We start from the raw sequence: 14,925 nt of genomic DNA on the forward strand, positions 1-14,925 counted from the left end.
TAAAAAGATATCTCTCCTCATTAGAGTTTAAGAGCAAAGTGAGATCAAAGGGCAAAGGTCACGCAGTGGCGCCCTCTGCCCTACAAATTTTTATTGGTCCCACGATTTTACTATACTAGATAATGTTAAAAAAACCCACTTGTAGCGACATAAAACTGTTTTAACGTCATATTTGAAGCACTCCCAAATTTACAAAATTAGATTACAAATTTTATTTAACATAGAGGATACTACATGTTTCAGTCCTAAGGTCAGAGTTCACTTCTTAGAATGACTATGGGTGGTACTCTCCCCACCTGATTTCGGTGGGGTGAGGTACCTGGTTTGCCTGTTTGTAGAAGAGGGTCGCCATTTTGTATTTTATTTTGACTCGGTTTTCGGTAAGTCTGGATTTTTTTATGTGCAAATGATTTGGGCACCTAATACTCTGTGCCAAATATCAACTCTTGACATGTACTCCTTCATATCTCTAAGCTAGTAACATAAACAGCAGTACGATTTTATAAACAAGACATAGTCTTGTCAATAAAGGAAATTAGTTTATTAATACAATTTAATTTTATTTCATTTAATCACAAATAAAATGTCAAATGCACATAAATGCACACATTGTCCCACAAAAATTACTGGCGTTTTAAACTTTAAGGAAAAATCTTGTAAAATCAACAACATAATTTGTTCACGTAAAGTTGGGCAATCAGGAACCTTTTTTGTCAATTCTTAACAATTCAATTCGAATCCACTCTCTGTCGATTACACTTAAGAGTTTCTCTGAATTCTGATTTCCGAATAATCATCTGTTTTCACATGGGAATGGATAAAAACTTATGTCAGGCTCCTGTGTGATTTTGGAATTTCTAATTGGAATTCAATTCAAAAGCTTTGCTTTTCCTTTTCCTATTCATCTTTACTCCTGACAATACACAAGAATGATTGAAATGACCAGATAAATACTTTTGTTTTTAAACACCAGAGGGTGAACATCCAGTAAAAAATGCAAATACACGGTTCACAAAAATTATTGCAAAAACGAATGCAAAGAATTCTTTGCTCGCATGAATAGGCTGACCTAGGTTTTTGAAGCAATGAAAAATGAATAAAAACCTCTAATGTTTTTTCTAATGTTTCAGGGTTTAAATTAAATTTCAGGGTTTTTTAATTAAAATACTGAAATTTATAAATTACTTTTAAAACTGTTAATTTATAATTTACTGTTTATAAATGAATTGAACATTAGAAAAAATTGCTGCTTAAATTTTTTGTTATAATTTATTTATAGTTTATGATGATAAATATTTATTTAAATAAATTCATAAATTTATTTAAATATCTAATGATTGCAATAAATTGCAATACTCTTATTTGTTTTTATAATTCTGATTAAATTTCTATTGGTTTTGTTGATTAAAAAAATTATAATATTTAATACAGAAATTAAAAAAATGGCTTTTTTAAAAATTACATATATTTAAAAACACTTTTTAAAATAAAAAATAATTAATATATTTTACTAAATATTTGTTAATATAATGACTTTCTTTTATTTAAATGTAAACAATATATCATCAAACTTTATCAAAATTAGAAGTATTTTTAAACAGCTTAAAACTCTTTTGTAAAAATGTAAATAGGTATGTTTTTAAGATAGGAATTTGAAGTGAAATTTTGTATTGGCATTTATAGTTATTGATTAAGTATAGAACTTACTTATTAACTTATTCAAATAGTTAAATAAAATTATTAGGTATGTATTTATGTTACTTTTTTAGCTCGCTTAATTTATATAAATTGCATGGTTTGATTTGTCTGAATGAAAGCAATTTTATTACATTTAAAATTTATTTTTCAATTTTTTAAAGCTTTTTTTGATTTTTATGTTTATAAATATGATTTTTTTTTATCTGCATTTATATAGTTTATTTTTTTAGCTGAATTTGCAAATTTTAATTATACTTGTTTGTAGAAAAGTTCCTTAGAAAAAAGTTTATCTGAAATGAAAGAAAGAATAGAAGAAGAAATGAGACAGGTAGTGAATTGTTGTGTGTGCATGTTAAATCATTTTATTCTTTTATTATTTTTAATTTTTTTTAAATTTTATTTAAATCACAAATATGCAATAATTTAAAATTATTAATTTATTTTTTGAATAATTTGCCAGATGCATTAACATTGAATATTAAAACTTGTCTTGTATATTCTATTATAAATAAATAAAAATATTTCATAAGATTATTGTGAATTATAATAATCAGAATAATTAAAAATTCAGGAAATTTAAATCAATATAAAATTTAATTTTATTTTTCAGAAAGTTTTTGGAATTATTTAAAATACATTCAATAAAAAATTTTTAATATTAAAAATTGTATTGTTTAATATTCATAAAAGCAATATTTTCATAATATACAATTTTATTTATTTGTAACTAGATATAAACACTGATATAATAATACTAAATATACATGAAATTATCAGAAACCGTTTTTCAATATAAAGGCATGAATTTTGCATGTACGATAAATTTCTCATGTGGATTAATGAAAGAATAAAACTCATTCAAGAATTTTCGTAAATGTTCATAAAAGTTAATAGTTCAGTAAAATAATTTAATTATTCATCCATTTCTATATTTTGTAATGTGTTTAATATGGTAACATTAATATATGTATTTGTATAATATGTTAATATTAAACGCGCTACAAATCATAGAAATTGTTATAATTGTTTGTTGTTGTAAATTATTTTTCACTGTGGATAAATCAGAAAATTATAATTAACCCAACAATATCTGCTATATAATAAAAAATTATCTTTTTCAATTTTTGTCATATATTTATCAATGTGCTTTTATATTATTATAAATATGCAGTTTAAGAGTTTGTTATTTTTTATTGTATTAATTATTGTTTTAATTCTGTTAGAATTCATATTATTGAGAATTAATCATTTTGAATGATGATATTCTTTGATATTATTTATTTATGATGATAAATTTGTTGGAGAAATTATAAAAATGAATTGGTTTATATGATTTATCAATGATGATGATAATATAATTGTTCATTTTCTGTACCTATCTTTTTACATTCATTATTTTATTCAGTTGTTATTTCCTGCATTGAATGCTAATCATCATTCTATTGTTTTAGTGTTACTAATTTTAATAAATATAAAAACAGAAAATAAAAAGAAATTTAAACCACTTTTGATATGGAATACTGTTTTGTTATTTTCTCAATTTTTAAAATACAACATTTATTATTATTTATCAATTTCATAATATTTGGAACTTTCTCTGATTTTCTGATGTCATTTAATATAACTTTATATTAATTGACATAATATAACTGTTGTTGAATTCATGGGACCATGACAAATTTTATATTACATATTAACTGAACTCATTACCATTAAAATGCCTATCTTCATCCATGCAACCAAAAATCCACTTAACATAAATTGATAACATAATAATGGGTTTCACTGTATGACAGGATGCTGAAAAATTTCTGACTTTTCTTAGAAGAAAAGAGAAATTTGATAAAGTGAATATATTTTATTCAACATAATTATATCTCAACTCTACGCACTAATTACAATGTTTCTTTTTTTTTTAACCTCTGCAGCTCCAATGACCTCCTAATGGGAAACAATTTTCAACCTCTTCAGGCATTTATTTAACACGTTAACTGCCATACGACACGCCAACGGTCGTACTAATTAGGGCCGTACAGAGCCATCCGATGCGCCGGCGGTCGTACTAGTTAGGGCCGTACAGAGCCATCTGACCGCCCGTCGTCGCTATAACCAATGTAGTTTCACTCAAGGTTAAATTATCCTGGCTTCGTAAGACGTTGTTTTACATCCTAGTGGTGGCCTCTCGCGGATGTCTATGAAGTTTGTTTCCGACTGCCGGCCGTCGTATGGCCTCAGAAGTGGTCCGACGGCCGGCTGTCGTAGTTTTTTTAATAAAAAGCTATTTTATATCTAATAGTGAATAGTTAAAAGGAAAAAAATATCGAAAACTAGTTTAATTATTCTCTTTTGTTACATAATAAAGTAATTAATATTAAATATTTCATGGTCTTATAGTCTCCGGTTTCAGGCCATACGATGGCCAGTCATCTGTTGTACCCTGATATATTTTTTTTATCTTCACTCTACCGACTGTTATATAATGACCCTTTTATTTATATTGTAATAAAATATTAAATATCAAATTTTCTCATTGTGGCCTGAAAAAATGGAAAATATCATATTACAGTTAGCCTGATAAAACGCAAAATATCATATTACAGGTGGCAGTTAACGTGTTAAAGCTGGGAAGAGTTGATAATCTGAGTGGTGAGATCTGGTAAATAGGCTGCTGGTCCAACTATTCAAACTCCAAATCTTTGGATTTTTTTAAATATGGTTTGGAGCAAGAATGTATTGTAGAAAGATCATGCCTTGACTCAGTTTTCCCCTGCCACTTTTCTTTCAAAACCTCTTACAATTCATCAGATCATGAATTTCATTTGCATTTTCATCTGTTGCTGAAATGGTCATTTGGAAGTGTGCCATACATTTCTTTACTATTGTGAGGGAAGAGCAATCCTGTCATTAGCCTCTCAGAGTAAATTTCCTGTTGTCTTATCCCTTGTAGGAATAAGAACTTCATGACCATATGTTTCTCAATGTTGCTGAATTTTGGTCTTGGAGCAGTCACTATGAATTCAAATTGTCAAAGTAAGAATATTAATGATTGTAATGGATTCTTATGGTGCATGTGCTCTAAGAATGATTTCTTTCTGCTCAACTTGTATCACACTTTTTGCTGTCTTGTATTTGGGCAAAATTGCAAACTTTTCAGCACCCTTGTATAAACTTGAACATTTTGGAATGAAAATAATTTATGCATTAATTATTAATTATAATATTTTAAATTATTTTTGTTTATTGATAACAATATATTTATATACAAGTATTTGAAAAGGTTTTAAATATTTAGAATTTTAAAAAATTACATTTTTAAAAAGCAATAATTATTGTTTTTTATGCAGTAGAAGCTTTTATTAATTTATTTGCTTCTACTTTTATTTATAATAAATGATTCAAACAGAGTTAATAAATATAAAATAAAACAAAATTATTTCAGTAGTAAATAATATTTAGTATAAAAATAGATGCATTTCTGTTGTAAGTTATCTTATTAATATGAGAATTAGTTAATCAGGACGATCAGAAAGAAGCTCTAAAAAATCATCAATAGTTAATACAACATAAAAACACAATATTTTCTATTCTGTAGAATATATTACAATTCCTATATATAAAAAAAAGGAAGAATCCTACATTCCATTAAGATGTAACAATTTTTAACTGTTATGCTCATATTATTGAATATAGAGCTCAAGCAATAGTCATCTGAAAACATAACATTTGTTTCTGCAGACAAAAATAAAAACTGAAAATGAGGCAAAAATACACTAAAAAAATAAGACTTTTCAATATGTAATAAGGCCCACCAGTGGCCAAGTGGTCTTTGTACCCTAAACACTGGGAGTTCAGTTGTGGGTTCACGCCATGCTCGGATGTGCTGGCCATGTGGAATTTTCTGGGTTTTCTCCACGTCTGTAACGCCTAAATAGGGGCCAGTTTCTCTTAAAAGACCTCCCGGAACATCCTCCTAGGCAGATTACCCAAGTGTTGCATTGCCATAACTTAACAAACAAACAATATGTAATAAGATTAATAAAAGTAAAACAAAAAATGTATTAACTATAAATTGTCATATTCATAATTTGAAGACATGGTGATAATATGATAGGCAAAACAGATATTTTCTTAACTTAAACAGTAAAATATATATATGTTACTGTGAAAGACCGAAAATAGAGAATGTCTAGATTCTTCGGTGAATGTCGACACATATGAAAGACCGTGCTGAATGTCAGTGTAAATGAGAAATATTTAGCAAATATTTCGTACATACACGAAGTGACTGTGTGAATGCTGACATTCACTGGAGAAAGTCAACATTCTCCAGATTTCGGACATTCACAGTAACATATATATATTATTAAAGTTAAGAAAATATCTGTTAAATAACAAGAAAATAAAATAAAATTAAAAAATATATACCGTATTTTACGGACTATAAGACGCACCTGAATTTTGGAGGCAATTTTTTGAAGAAAAAAGTGCGTCTTATAGTCCGTAAAATACGGTATATATTTTAATTATCATATACTGTGATAATGTTGAATAATTAATTAATACAGTTGACATGTGTATTGGAAACTGAGAGTTAATAGTTTTACAAAATAGTTTTTACTTTTAATTAAACAACTGAGTTACAATATTAAATACTGTAATTAGTTTGTAATTTTAAAATTTAAAACAAACTATTGCCATTGAAATCCAAACAATAAGTTATTTTAAAATTTGTACAGTTTTATCCATATTTAGCTTTTGGATTCAATTTGGCAGATAAATTAGCCTGTTATGTTCAGTAGCTTTAATTGGGGTTCTGTTAACTCTAACTGAAGTTGAAAAACGAGCAGTGATTCTTTTTACAAGTTACTATATCTCAATAAAATGAGTTTGGAGAAACATATAAGTTTATTTTTAAACATATCTAAGAGAAAACAATGAAATAACTGGAAGAAAACTTGGATTTTGCCTTTTTTTAATTTGTAAAGTTTTCTTAATACAAACCACATTAATACAGAATGACAATTTGTAAGTTCCTTCAATTTTGTGTTAACATGACTTGACTGTACTTGAATGTAAGTTTATCCTTTTCTTGGTCTTAGAAAAAATGATGATGCCTGATATTTTTTAATATATTATAAATAATGAAAGTATTTGATTAAATTTTGTACTGTTTGTTTAATTATACAATAATTGTATTTTAATACTCAAAAACAATGATGGAATTTTGGCATGCAGTGTATTTGTTTTATTTATACATACATGCTAAAAGCATTTGAAAAAGTTATTATAAAGATTAAGAAAAATTTTATATTGATTTCTACTTGTTCCTGAGTTTTGCAATTTATTTCTGTTAATGCATCTGATATTTTTTGACTACAGTATTTTTATTGTTATTGTTATATTAATTTAGGTAGAAAATATGAAAAAACAATTAGAAGAACAACAAAGCACTTTAGAGGTAATATTTATATATTAATGAATTTATATCTCAAATTTATACTATAATTCTTAAGTTTAATAAATCTTAAACAATTTTGTGTTTTCTATATATAGAATCAAGAATCAGAATTAAATACCAAAAGACAAGAATTAACAGAATTGAGACAAGAGGAAACAAAACTTGAACAACAGATTAATAGTAGTAGAACTAGTTTAGATAATTATTCAAAATCCTTACAGGACACACAATTACAAATAAATCAGGTAGGTTTTTAAAATTTTTTAAATTTAAAATTAAAGAACATTTCTAATGTAAGAATTGTTATTGCATAACTTACTAGCCACTATTTTTTTGTATATGTTTTTTATTTAAATATTATAAATGTTTTTCAATATTTCTCAGTTTAGATTCAGATATAAAACTCAATGGAGCATAATAACTTACCGTATATTCTGGCGAATAAGACGACTTTTTAACCCAGGAAAATCTTCTCAAAAGTCGGGGGTCTTCTTATAGGGTGAGTGCTGCAGTTGGCTGGGACGCCCGGGGTATGGATAGAGATAGAGTGGCGCTGTGCCCAGAAAAACACACATCTTCACTCATCCAGCTCGCCCTTGTATGTATCCTAGTACGGTACCTCTTTCTCTGCCTCTCAGATCTCGCTCCTGAGGACTGCAGTGAAGTGGCTGAGGTGCACATGTGTGAGATCTGAGAGGCAGAGAAGGAGGTACGGTAATAGGATACAAGGGCGGGCTGGTATGTTGCAACATCTCGCTTCAAAATCGGGCTAGAATTGATCTTTTTCTTAAAATAAAAAGAAACTATTGGGTGAAAAGAATTGATAGTGAAAAAGATGCTCGTGATCGACAATAGCAATTATTGTGAGTGTGTTTTTTCTGCCAAATTTTTCCTGTTTGATGACAAACAGCCTTATGTTTATAAGTGACAGTTTACCTGCTAAGTACCTGCATGTCATAAGCATTTAAATTAAAATTACCATATCGAAATCAAATCTGATTTTTTTTTTACTTTTATTTGGTGTGTGTTGGAAGAGGTGTAGTCTTATATGGCGAGTATATCCCAAACTCTATATTTTATCTGTAAAAGTTGGGGGTCGTCTTATATGCCGGAATATATGGTATTCCATTTCAAACTTTCATGTAATATCTTTTTTATAAGAAGAATAGAACAGTATTATTCATATGCAGAGTTTTTAAAGTTTTTAATATTTTTAAATGTTTTTCAATATATCAGAGGTGCAAGTATGGATTTTTGATGATGATCACTACAGATTTTCTGTAGTTTCTACAGAAGTCATATGGAAATTATAGATTATGGATAATCTTCTAAAAATAAAGAACATTCTTATATACTTTCAAATAAGTTACTAATGCATCATGTGTAGCTGTTACTTAGTGCATAGAATTGTCAGTATGTCAAATCTCAAACCAAACAGTGCATTCATACCAAAAACAGTACAGACAATGAGTGCTTTTAGTTTGCATGCAGCTAATGAAGGATCTATCTAAAAATTGTTCCTGTGCACAACTGAATTGCTTGGTTGTGCTAAAGCTGTCAAAAAATGACTCAAGCTTGAATCTAAAAATGAATGCATGCACTTCTGACATCACAACTAGTGACAGGTCAACCTTGACATGGGATTTTGCATTGTCATGGAGAAAGCACACAATGCTTAGTGTGGAAAACTTTGGTGGACTGGTCTAAACCACATGTCCTACTTACTTCTTGCATGGTCAGGCATGGTTAGCTTCCACCAGCTGCCTCAGCTAGTCATCCAATAAGATGTAAGGCTTTTCTGAGTAAGGCTTATCTTCAACTTCATATTGCCCAGCTTTAAGTGTACTGAACCAATTGTACATTGCAGACTTGGAGAAGACATTCTTACCAACTAATTGTACCATACAGCAATAAGATTCAGCTGCTTTTATACCAAATTGATAATAAAATGTGTGTGAATTTGGCATTGGCAAACTTGATATATTTGAAAAGTTAGTATTGTCCCATACAATATCTTTTCACATATGATTCTGCACTTTAACACCCTTCAATTATATACTCCACTAAAAACTTCTAGATGTCATTTGTTTGAGAACAATTTTGAATATTCTAGATATGTCTAGAAAATTCCAGAAACATCTACATCAACCCAATTTTGGAGATGTTGTTTCAGTATCCATATTTCAACCTAAACTTTTCAATGTACTCAGCTTCCTTCTCTAGACCTTACTTTCTTATGTTATATTGAATTGTCCTGAATAGTGATCCAATTGTTGCCAGTTTTAATCAGAGACTATTGATAAATGTATATATGTTGGCTGAGTTGTTGGTTTATTGTATACTGACATAATAAAACCTCCTTTTCTTTTTTCTAGATGGATATTTATATGAAGGTAATGAACTTTATTACTGTGTACTTGTTCAATCCATGGTGATGCAACCTGGTTCTCATTGATTTTACTATATCAAAACATGCTGTTTTGTCCCATTATTTTTCAATACTATTTACTATAGTTTGAATTATTTTCAAAGAAAACATAATTACATAGGACAGGAATGCTTATACTGTAACAAAAATTTTTAGTATTTATTTGAAAATATTTATATCATTTATTATTGGTTTTATTTAATTAAAATTTATTAAAATAAACTATATCATTATTTTTGTAGTTTTAATAATTTAAATTGGTCTTTTCAGACAAGATTAAAAATTTCACAACTTCAAGAACAGCATCAGCAAATGACAGATGCACTCCAACTTTATGATACTGCTATTAAAAGTGGAGATTTTAGTAATGTCAATGATTCATTGGCAGTGATATGCACAATAACACCTCCATTATCAGAACCTGAATATCAAAGACTTTCTAACACAGTAAGTGTTAATAAATTAAAAGATTGTTATAATATTTATTTAATTTATTATTTTTCAATATGAGAAAATACATTGAACTTTTGTGTATAAAATATTTAGTTTATAAATATCAGATCCAATAACCAAAGTGCATAATAATCAAAATTAAATAATAGAAGATAAATAAATAGTTTTGGTTGAATAAATTTGAATGTGAAATGTGAAATTTCTTTATCCAATTTAATGAATGTGCTTGTTAATCATTAGTTAAAATGATAAGTTTTTATTACACTGTAATTTATTTATATTTTAATTTTATAAAATGAATTTACTTATAATGTGATAACAGCTTCAAAATTTTGATAAAATAAAATAAAATTTACTTTTATGTGCATTGTTTGCATTTATATCTAACAACTAGAATTACTGTAATTGTTTTGACGAGTTCTTATATAGTCAATCGCATTAGTCGTCATTCGGATAACTCGACACTCGTTGGTTATGTGGTCAGTTTTTTGTGGTTCCGGCCGACTTACATAGGCATTAATGTTATTAATGTTAAAAACCTCAGTTTACTTGACATTGTTTAACTTGTTACCACTGGATAAATCAACATACTTTTTCTGTTTCACACTTTTTAGAATTCTGATAAGTCGACTCCCCCCTGAAAAATGAGTTCACACCACACAGCTTATTGTACGGTGTGAACTCATTTTTTCAGGAGGGGAATCGACTTATCAGACGTCTAAAAAGTGTGAAACAGAAAAAGCATGTTGATTTATCCAGTGCTGACGAGTTAAACAATGTCGAGTAAACCGAGGTTTTTAACATTAATAACATTAATGCCTATGTAAGTCGGCCGGGACCACAGAAAACTGACTAATTAACCTATGGTTAAGAATATTATTAAAAATTGCAGTCCAGAATTGTGACGATGTCACAATAAATAATTGCTAGTTAGGAATTTAAAAATCACATTTCTTTTGAAAACTCTTTTTCAAGAGTTTAAAAACAAAATTTTAAAGTTCAAACTTTTTAATCTAAGAAAATTTTATAAAAAGGTCTGTATTTCATATAAATTTTAAAAAAAATTATTTGGCATTTTGTTTTTAAATAAACATATTTGTTACAAATGCTATTTCAAAACACCATTCATGAATATATAATTACATTGTAATCTATATATGTCCTGAGTTGTAAAACTCTTATTAGTGAGGTTGAGGCCAAAGTTTTAAATGCAAAAATGTGTACGTCAGATGTTCAGCATCGCTTTCCTGTAAACCTAGAAGTTTGACAATGGCTTTTGGAATGTCGAGCATGATTCCACTGACTTTCCAAACATCATTGCCAAACTTCTAGGCTTACAGGAAAGCGGCGCTGAACGTCCGACGTACACATTTTCGCGTTTAAAACTTTGGCCTCAACCTCGCTATTAATATTCTTTCAACTTCAAAAATATTTATATATAGATATAACTTTTTAAATACCATAAAATATATATAAATTAATATTCAAAATTTTTATTTATAAATATGCTTACATAATAGCCTATAGCTTATATAACACAAGAAGAAGTTACATGTATAAGAGGACATATGGTTAAAGATCTGTAGTTTAATGTGAGTTGAAGAAGAGTCTGTAGTTATAGTTTGCATATTATGATGGAAATAGTGGAATTGAGGAATTTATAGAAAGCCTGATCAGTTTTTATTGTTTGACTCCAGAAGATTATATTTCTTTCTAAAACCTTCTCCTATTGAGTTTAAGCAGAAAATATGAAGCTTGATTGACCCCCAAACATCTTGGACAGTTTTGATTGAGAAAACAGGTCTGATGATCAAGGGAAATGTATATAAAATTTAATTGTAAATGTTTGATGCCTTTTGATTAAGACTTAGTATCTCTAATAATCAATAATATTTAGATTAATTGGCAGAAGTTAATTGGATTAACCATTATAAAAGGTTTAAACTTGGAGTTGGTAAATTCATATCCATTGTTGTGATCAATGTACTGTACACTCTATATTATAAAAACATTCTTATTTTAGATTAAACATTTTTAATGAATATAAAAATGCTATCTAAATTTATATAAAAAAATTTGGAAATAACATTTTACTATATGTTTTAGATTAATATAGTATTATATTTATTATAGGCAGGTAGTAGTCCTGTTAGTAGTGTTGGAGCATTTAGTGTCACGGAAGGAATTGATGAATTTAAAGTAACTGAAGTAAGTATTATGTGTATTTTGATATTAAATTATTTGTAAATCTTAGGTTTCCTTATTAAATATTCAATGTTGTTATAACCACAATAATAATAATTCTTATATTCAGAATCATTTAGGATTAATGATCAGAATAATGAAAGAAAATTAGAGATTTCTAAAGTTCATATTTAAAAAATTATTCAAACAGTAATGTGCATTCGAAATGCACATTACTGTTTGAATTTAAGATTATACTTTTTGAAATAAAAGCCATCATTTAAGAGTTTATATTAAAAATTTTTTCATAGTGATTGTTCATAGATTATATAATTAAATCTGTTTTGCATAAACTTTACAAAATAAATATAAAAGTAATGATTACTGAACTAAAACCAATATGATATGAAATAAATGATGATATAATCATATAGGAAACTTTTGGAAGAGTGACATTTAAAAATTACTATATTTGAAATAATGGCATTTTTCATGCCATTATATGCAACGATCAATAATAAATTGATAATTGAATTGCGATAAAATAGAATTATTATTATAACCACGTTAATAAATATTTTTTTGTAATAAATTTTTTTATTTAAATTTTTATAAAATATAAATTTTTCAGGATGATCCATTTAAAAGTAAAGATCCATTTAGTGGAGTTAATGGTTTTACAACTGACCCGTTTGGTGGAGAAGATCCATTTAAATCAGGTATAATGTTAAAGAATTCTTAATATTGTCAATGAAGTTTGATAATTTAATTATTTAAATTTAGAACTATCATGTCTTCTTTTATACATAACACAACAACAATTAGGCTGTTTTAAGAGATAAAAGTATGTTTTATTCAGTGAACACATTTAGATTTGTATCAGATTTTTGAAATAAGTAACAAATATTTAATTATTTTGTTTTAAACAATTTTAATATAATGAAACACTTGTTAGCAAGACTATATGAATTGTATTTGTTTTTACTTCAGTCAAAAGTTTTTTTAATGTTTATAAAATATAAATACTAATTATATCAGTTCAATTAACTTAAAAGTTTTAGATTATAAGTTTAAATTATAAGTGTTTAAGAGTAGTTTATGACATTGTTCAATGTTATAATTATTTTCTTCTCTTAAAGGTCTGTCTAAGTCTAAATCTGAAGTTAGAATAAATGTTTTACTTTTACTATATTTATTATTAGTAATTTTCCAGACCAAAAGTTTAATAATTTTACTTTCATCTTTTCTTACTTAATACAATAAAATGTCAGTATCATGAAACTGTGGTATTGTCAAAATGCATATGTTAGAATGAAATTTGGTTATGCTGAAATTTAGTCAAAATGACAGAATATTGAAAAAATATTAAAAAATGAAAAACTTAAACTTTGAGAGAACGGAATCTTTAAAATCAGTTTTTCTAATACTGTTAATTAGAGAAAATTTCACACTTTTAAAATTGTGAGAAATCACACATCAACAATTTATTTGTAATTTTCTTCATTTTTTAATTCTGTCTGCCCTGTGGGCAGTAAGGAGAACTTTTAGTCCTGCTGTAATTAATTCAGATTAACTGTTACAGCCTCAGATTAGCTGTAACAGTTAACTTTCTTGAGTGTCAGGTTTGCTATTAATGTCTCAACCATTTAGTAATATTTACATTTGTAATTAAAAGTTTATTGTCAGCACTATTTTGAACAAATGGCTTATGCCAAAAGTAGCCTCAGCTTTTGGAATCCTAAAAGACAGAGGAGACTATATATGTAATCAAAAGTTTTTACACAAAATCTTCTGCTATATTCAAATATGCTATCTGACACATCTTTTTATATTATTAGAAAATGGCACAGACTTTGTGTCATGTTGATTGCATATTAAAATACAATTTAATTTGTATTTTCACAATATTAGATGAAGTCAAGATTACCATTTTGGATAATTAAACAGTATTAACACTAAAAATTTATTGCTGGGACAATAAGTATGAACTTGGGAAAATTACAAAATATTTTCTATAGACGAACTTTAAAAATGTCCTCTTATTGTTTTTTATTAAATGTATAATTTTTATAAGTGTTTGTGCTGCCACCAGAGAGTACATTGTAATGTTTTGCATGCTGAGGCAGGGGAGAAGCCTCCAAATAAAGGTTTTCTCTACCATAAAATTGTTATTTTCTACTGGTGTATGAAGGGACTCAAAAAGAAGAAGGACACTTTTAGTTCATCCATCCATCCATCCGAAATATTTTGTAATTTTTCCAAGTTCAGTAATAACACTATTTGCAATTGAAAATGAATGGCCCATACTCTGGTATTATTTTAGGAAACTACTAATTATATTATTGGATTTAATAACAAATAAAAATAAAATGGGAGAACTAAGTAATTAAAAAAACAAATACCTTACTAAACTTCAGCAGTATTTTTAATGAAAACAAAAACATTTTTGATCCAAATTGATGAATCTGCATCAGTTGTTTAAGAACAAAATGAAAACAAATATAGAAAAATAAATAAATCACTTAAAATTTATCTTAATGGAACATGTAATGGTGAAAAGCTTTTGACCATTGCATGTGTCATTGTGTATTTTGCATTCCAATTATGTTTCATACTTGTATTGTTACATTACAGAAAGAAGTAGCAGAATGCAAGGAAGAAAATCAATTTTAAATTCAGTCATTCTCATTATCCAATTTTTTTG

At 27.3% G+C, this 14,925-nt stretch overlaps 1 protein-coding gene across 1 annotated transcript in view; it reads left to right on the top strand.

Moving 5' to 3' along the window:
• Eps-15 (Epidermal growth factor receptor pathway substrate clone 15) overlaps positions 1-14,925 on the top strand; it is an 85,850-nt gene that overhangs the window by 48,246 nt on the left and 22,679 nt on the right. The window contains 6 exon segments of the mRNA XM_067271872.1: positions 1,964-2,026; positions 7,109-7,156; positions 7,252-7,401; positions 9,855-10,031; positions 12,171-12,245; positions 12,853-12,940. Of these exon segments, the coding sequence (XP_067127973.1) occupies positions 1,964-2,026; positions 7,109-7,156; positions 7,252-7,401; positions 9,855-10,031; positions 12,171-12,245; positions 12,853-12,940 (601 nt within the window).

Source organism: Centruroides vittatus, unplaced genomic scaffold (assembly GCF_030686945.1).
Source record: "Centruroides vittatus isolate TY-2023 unplaced genomic scaffold, ASM3068694v2 contig_401, whole genome shotgun sequence".
NCBI classification, from domain to species: Eukaryota; Metazoa; Arthropoda; class Arachnida; order Scorpiones; family Buthidae; genus Centruroides; species Centruroides vittatus.